Source organism: Centropristis striata, chromosome 18, assembly GCF_030273125.1.
Source record: "Centropristis striata isolate RG_2023a ecotype Rhode Island chromosome 18, C.striata_1.0, whole genome shotgun sequence".
Taxonomy (NCBI): domain Eukaryota; kingdom Metazoa; phylum Chordata; class Actinopteri; order Perciformes; family Serranidae; genus Centropristis; species Centropristis striata.
The window spans coordinates 31,760,543-31,768,182 of NC_081534.1; the positions used below are offsets into that span (position 1 = coordinate 31,760,543).

Consider the following 7,640-nt stretch of genomic DNA (forward strand, 5'->3'; position numbering starts at 1 on the left):
TTTTGTTGTTGTTGCTCTTTTTAGGTTTTCCTCACTGTGTCCTTGTATTATGCTGCAATATATAAAATATATATAAAACATTTTAAAAAAGAAAGACCTGCAGCTCTCTGCACTTTGTGCAGAAAAACACGGTGAGAATGACAGAAATCAGAATAAAAAAGAAAAACACAAGTGCCCAAAAGTTTCATGAATATTGAAAAATTGAAAAAAAAAATTGTGTCTCCACATATTGTACATATCGAAGTAATGTCATGTTTCCAGCCTCTCCTGTCTGACAAAAAAACACCAAAATGAGACATAAAATTACCAGAAAAAGACAAAAAAAGACAAAAATGAGATATAAAATGACCAGAAAAAGACACAAAATTACCCTAAAAAGATGTAAAATTACCAAAAAAGGGACACAAAATAACAATAACATCAAATGACCAACAAAAAGAGCGTTTTCTCCACATATTGTCCTTTTGAAGTTTGAAGTTTCATGTTTCCAGCCTCTCCTGTCCTCTCCTCTCAGCTCTGTGTAAACAGATTCTCAGTGAATATTTGTCACGTGACCGTTGGTCTCAGCAGAATCAATCATGTCTTCAGTATCTCTGAGGAGAATTTAGGATCTGGTTAGTGCAAACGCTTTATTTTAAATGTTGTAAAATTTAAATGTTTAAATAAATATTTAAATTTTATGTAGAATAAAGAGATTCTGACACAAATATCAACATTTTAAGCTTCAGTTTGGTCACTTTTTCGAACAGAAGCCTTCGTCAGACATGATCCATTCAAGGACTGTCAGAAAGTTCAAACTCTGTCAATAATGCCTTTTTATTTTTTTTACAGTTTCCTTCTGCAATTAACAACATTTTTTGGCAATTCTTTAAAGAAAACTCAGCCTAGTTACTTAAAAGTACAATATTGAAAGTATAAAGAAGGCCAAAAATGTAAAATAGTAAAAAGTAAAATAAAATAAAATACTAAAGTAAAGAGTAAGCTCCTTTAAAATTAAATTAAATTATCCCTAAAAAAGCTACTTGAAGTTACCTGTCTATTGGACAGGTGGTGACGTCATTCTCAGAGTGTCCACGGGGCGGGAGTCTCGTGCCGGAGGTGTTGATGATGAATATTTAAATCAGATGGTTGAGCTCGCGCAGGATGGAGGGGAGGCCGCTGATTGGACGCTGGGCTCCGGCAAGCAGCGCGAGCGCAGGTGGCACAGAGAGCGGAGCCGCGTGCCCGCTCAGTCGCTCTCAGGCTCCGCTCAGGTGAGACCACCGGACCGTTACCGGACCCTTACCGGACCCTTACCGGACCCGTTCCCGCTCTTATGTCTTATGTTTTGATGTGTTTTTTTCCCGCCTCGCGTGAAGCCGTGTGGATGATTTAAGTGCTGGCGCGTGCACGATGCTGAGCGCCGTGAAGATGGAGGGACACGAGCACGCGGACTGGAGCGGCAGCAGCTACTACGGAGAGACCGAGGTGGGTGAGCTCCGGCCCGGCTAGAGGCGGAGCGGCGCCCCGCTGATTACCACACACGGTAGTCCGGAGAGGAGGGCACATTTAGGATTAAATATTTAAAAAAATGTTTAAAATATTCATTTATTAACCCGGTAGGGGTCTGACTACTAAAATAAAATATATATTCATATTATTGTTTATATTTTACTCACATGTTATTACACAAATACATGGACATACTTTTTACATCTTTATTATCTCAATTAAAAACGCATCAATTTGTTCGCATTATTCGAGTTATTGGGCCATATTAGGCCATAGCTTACATATTATTTTTTAATTGTGTGTTGTTGTTTTTTGTTGTTTTGCTTTTAACAACTTTTATTTCTGAGTTTCATTAAAAAAGATAGATTTGATTTCCATTAGATGCATTTTATGTGAAAAAGAGAATTTATGTTGTTGAAAAAATGTGCAGAATGAACTCTGAACAAGTGTTTTTGTTTGTTTGTTTGTTTGTTTGCACAAAAGCCTATATTCGTTATTTCCTTGTTTAAAATGAATTCTAAAGTTTTTAAAAAAGGACTATTTATTTTATCAAGTCTTTTAAAATAATGGTTATAATTCTTGGGATATATAATTCTTCAAACACTGCAGGTTGACAGTGGATCTCTTCAGAACAGACTGCAGTAAATGTTGTTATTTTATGAAAACAAGTTAAGTTAAAGATAAATTTCAGCTCTTTATATTTGCAAGACTTAAATATGATTTGACTTTTGGTAGATTAAAGTGTATGTGTTTTATTTTATTAGGGGCATGATACTGTAATGTCTGAAGTTTAGCATTTTAAAATGGGTGTTAGATGACTCTGGACATATACACATGTTTTATTTTATTATTATAGTAGAGAACAAAACTGAGCAAGACCTAGTGTTAAAATGTTTATTCATAATTATTAGCAATAATATAAATAATAAACAAAAGCAAACAAACAACAAATAAGTCCAGTTAAGGGCCGTAAACACTGAGTTCATTACGCTGTTTTATCAACATGGGGGAGTTTTCTTCAGTTAAAAACCTTTTTCCTGCTGCTTGAAATATTTATTAAGCTTAAGAGTTATTAATCAGCACTGTGACATTTTCTTTTATGATAAATGTCATGTATTGTGAAGTTATTATAAGGAAATGTATTATTTTAGTAGGCTAAGAGTTTATTTATTGTCATCTCCAATAGGAATTCCTTCGAAAGTTTAAAAATAAAAATTGCAGGAGAGAGAGAGGAGGTTCGGAAGACTTTGACTTCAATCAAATAAAAAACTTTAAAGGAACATTATAAGTATAATATAAAAAATCCCATGTAAACTTAACAGGCCTATACAATTAAAATAAAACATTGTTTTTATTAAAAAGATGCACAAGATAAGGTTATTTTAAAACGCAACTCACTTATGTTTGTGTATAAATTCAACAATGTGAACTGAGGAGTTGTACATTAGAGAGGCTTAATTAAGTGTAATAGAGGCACATTGTAATTAAAAAGCAACCAAGGCAAATCTACTATATTTTAATACATTTTTAAACATTATACATAAAGTTTCAGTTTATAAAATAACACTGATTTGCTGCTTTTCTTTGTCAAATATAATAATAAACTGAATATTTCTAGATTTTGGACTGTTAATTGGACAAAACAAATACAAATATGTGGCTTTTGAGAGTTTATGATGGCATCATACACGATTTCAGACATTTTAAACCAAACAATTTACTTAGATTGAACAAAAGAGGCTATTGTTTTAATTCTAATGTTCTAATTATGTGCAATTTATGAAGACCAAGCTGATGTCTCTTTTTAACATTAAAATAAAAAATAATTATAATAACTGTGTTTTTTTGTTTATTTACATGGATTTCACACAAAAAATGCGTGATTCTCTGCATTAGAGTGTTTTTTCTTATGTTGTGCAATTTCTGTAGGCCTAACTGATGTGTCTATTAAACATACAAATAAAAATAATAAAAATAATTATTATAATAACTGTGTTTCTCTGTGTTTAGTGTTACAGCGCAGCGGGAAACATGAACTCCGGTCTGTCCATGAACTCCATGAGCAGCTACATGAGCGCGCCTGGCATGACCGGCACCGGCCACATGAACGCGCATTACCCGGTCGGGGTCAACCACTCCTCGGTGCCCCCCGGGGTGTCCCAGGGCCCCGGGGCCATGGTGCAGGCCGGGGCCGGGATCCCGGGCCTGGGGGCCGCGCTGCCGCCGAGCATGAGCTCCATCAGCCCGCCGCCCTACGGGAACATGCCGGTGATGAGCCCGGTGTACGGCCAGGCCTGCAGCGGGATCCGCTCCAGGGAGCCCAAACCGGCGTACCGGCGCAGCTACACGCACGCCAAGCCTCCGTACTCGTACATCTCCCTGATCACCATGGCCATCCAGCAGTCCGGCTCCAAGATGCTGACCCTGAACGAGATCTACCAGTGGATCACGGACCTGTTCCCGTTTTACCGGCAGAACCAGCAGCGGTGGCAGAACTCCATCCGCCACTCCCTGTCCTTTAACGACTGCTTCATCAAGGTGCCCCGCTTACCGGACAAGCCGGGCAAGGGCTCCTTCTGGGCCCTGCACCCGGACTCCGGGAACATGTTTGAGAACGGCTGCTACCTGCGGAGACAGAAGCGGTTCAAGTCCCTGAAGCAGGCCGGTGCCGGTGCCGGTACCGGGGCGGAGAAGGAGGCGGCGGCGGCTGCAGCGGGGAAGCCGGGCTCGGAGGGCGGCAGCACCGGCTCCGACTCCCCGCACTCCTCCTCCTCCTCCCCGGGCTCCGAGGTGAAGACCCCCGGGGGGGAGCTGAAGCCGCACCGGGGGGACCTCGTGCCCTGCAGCCCCGTGCGCGTGCCCTCTCCGCTCGCGCACACGCAGCACCTGTTCTCGCACCACCACCACCACCACCACCACCCGCTGCTGCTGCACGAGGCCGCGCACCTGAAGCCGGACCACTACCACCCGCACGCGCCCCCGCACCACTACTCCTTCAGCCACCCCTTCTCCATCAACAACCTCATGTCCGAGCCGCAGCACCACAAACTGGAGCCGGTGTACGGAGGCTACGGCTGCCCGGTGTCCGGGCCGCTGGTGGCGGCCAAGAGCGGCCTGGACCCGGCTCACAGCGAGCCGGGCTACTACCGGGGGGTCTACTCCTCCAGGACCCTCATGAACTCCTGAAGGACTCAGAGACAGGAAACACTCCAGTGTTTTTGTTTTTTCATCATTTATGTGTTTGTTTATGTGCATCAGATAAAAATCTTTATATGAAAACAGTCTTTTTATGTTTTATTTAATTTATTCTAATGATCCAGAAAGGTTTTTATCACAGGCCCATAACCTGAAATACATTTTAAGGCAAAAACAAAACAAAACAAACAGTGGTAGAAGAAGTATTTTAAAGTAAAAGTACAACAGTATCAACATCAAAATGTACTTAAAGTATCAAAAGTAAAGGTGCTTGTTATGCAGAATATTCAAGATATATTATTATTATTATTATTATTATTATTATTATTATTATTATTATTATTATTATTAGCTTAAATAACATTTTTAAGGCAAGAAACCAGTGGTGGAAGAAGTAGGCCTATTTTAAAATAAAAGTACAAAAGAATCAGCATAAAAATGTACTTCAAGTACCAAAAGCAAAAGTACTTGCTATGCAGAAAATTCCAAATATAATATTAGATTTGTGTTATTATTATTATTATTATTATTATTATTATTATTATTATAAGCTTATAGTTTTAAGGCAAGACTAAAGTAAAAGTACCACTTTTACTCCAACAAGTCTCTTTATAGCTCCATAAATCAGAAAATACTGTAAACAGCAACAAATAAATATACTCTTGACATGTTTTTAGGAATAAACTATTGTATAATTAGGTTGTGAATAATATATGAACAAAATCCAAGAGAAATAGGAATGAAACTGGGAAGTTCTGTGTATGTAAGTGCTGATAAAATAGAAATTTATGCCTCAGAGTTTAAGAAAATAACAACTAATTCAAAGAAAACAGCCTAATAAGGAGAAGTGTAAAAGGTAGTTTAGTAAAATAAAAATGCATTTTACTCTGAAAGTCATAGTAGCAAAATAAGCCATAATCTCATCAACCAATGCATAAAAAAAACAATGTTTCTGCTTGTAATGTCCTGATTTAAATGAGATAAAATCATATTTTGTTTTAATGCAACAATGCAGCTATAAGATGCATCTTAAGGATAAAGGTCTACATACGGTGTATGTTAATGAGATCAAATGTTTCCACATTAGCACTAAATGGTTTGATTATCAGCTGCAGGGTCACAGAGAGAAGAAAGCTCCAGCAGATAAGGAGAACAATGAGTGTGAGGAGGTGAAACGTTCTGCTCTTAAATCACATTAACAGCCCACACCAGAGACGTTTAACAGCTGATAACAGACTTCTACCAGCTCTCTGGGCCTCGGACTGGGTTTTATTAGAGGAAATCTGCTGCCAGAGGAGTATAAATGCCTATGTTTGATTGTTTACTTCTCTATATATAAACAAACAGTATATATATAGTAAATATTATAATTAAGGAGAACAGAGTGCTTCAGAAATACGACTGTTTTGAATATATCAGACCTTTAAATGTGCGTTTATCAGCCGTTATCGTCTCATAAATATGGTCCACCTGCTGGAGGCCAGTAGGCTGTTATCAGCTCATTTAATGGGCTGATATGTTAACATGATGTTTAGTGGCTCAACCAAAGGCAGAAGTGACGTTATGGTGGGAAAAAAAAGTGAAACGGGAAGTAAAGAAACTGAGAATAAAGCATGAAAGGTCACAAGAGGAAGAATGTCCTGCAAGAAAACAAAACTTGATGATATCATTTGAAGTGATGTCAATTAAAATCTGTTCATCACGTTTATTTACACGACAAAATAACTCTGTCACTAACGGTACTCACGTCAGCTTCACATACGGCATTCACTTGCATTTATTTCAGTTTTTAAACCTTCTTTTAAAATGCCTCAGCAGGAAGTGTTTTGCCTTAACCCTACGGAAGTACGCTGTAAAAAATGTCCCGTTGTTTTTACAGAAATAAACTGTCAGCTGTGGTTACCAGAATATTTCCGTAAAAGATACAGTAGACATGTCAACATCTTTACAGAACAACTTGTAAAATTTGCATCCTAGAAATTAAAATAAAAAATAAAAACATGTTAAAGTTGTAGACTAAAAAAGACACAAAATGACTAAAAAAAGACAAAAAGACACAAAATTACTAAAAAAAAAAACACACAAAATGACCAAAAAAAGACACAAAATTACAAAAAAAGACAAAAAGACACAAAATGACTAGAAAAAGACACAAAATGACCAAAATGGTTACGCTAAACACACAAGACATAAATAAAATAGAGTCCCACTAGAATAAAAACCAGAGTTGATGACAGGATCACACACAATCACAAGATCACATTTATGTTGGTTTTTCTTTGTTTCTTTCCAGTAAATCAGAATAAAAAATCAATTATTATTATTATTATTATCAGGTCATATATATATATATAGGTAGCCTTCATGGAGCCGGCAGGTCGGTGGAGGAAAACACTCTAAAAAAGTCCTGATTCTAAGTTTGACTGAAGACTAAACGTTTGATTCTTCTGTAAAAAAAAAAAAAATCTGTTGCTTTTACAGAAAAAAACTGGCAGCTGCAACCAGAATATTTCCGTAAAAAATACAGTACCAATGTCAACATCTTTACAGAACAATTTGTACATTTTACATCCTAAAACTGTAGTAATTTAAAAAAAAAAAATTGTATTTGTTGATTAGTTGTAAGTTGAAAGTTGTAGATTATAGCGCCCTTTACTGCTAATTTAACAGGATGCTGCTGCTTTTATACTAATTATTTATGCAACATTTACATGCAGATTTTGCTTATTATTGAATACCAGTAAATTAACATTCAGTTATTATTTATTGTACACTGAATACCACTAAAATTTACAAGTTGTTCTGTAAAGTTGTTTACATTTGTACTGTATTTTTTGCAGAATTATTCTGGTAACCACAGCTGACAGTTTTTTTCTGTAAAAGCAACAGAATTTTTTTACAGTGCAACATAACTACGTCACTAACGGTACTCACGTCAGCTTAATACACCATTC

General features: G+C 37.4%; 1 protein-coding gene across 1 annotated transcript; it reads left to right on the plus strand.

The window, feature by feature from the left end:
• The first annotated feature begins 1,085 nt into the window (after positions 1-1,085).
• LOC131991181 (forkhead box protein A2-like) lies at positions 1,086-4,761 on the plus strand. Its single transcript, XM_059356511.1, has 2 exons — positions 1,086-1,467; positions 3,502-4,761. Exons 1-2 carry the CDS (start codon positions 1,393-1,395, stop codon positions 4,675-4,677), a joined length of 1,251 nt encoding a protein of 416 aa, XP_059212494.1. The 5' UTR covers positions 1,086-1,392; the 3' UTR covers positions 4,678-4,761.
• Positions 4,762-7,640: the final 2,879 nt, after the last annotated feature.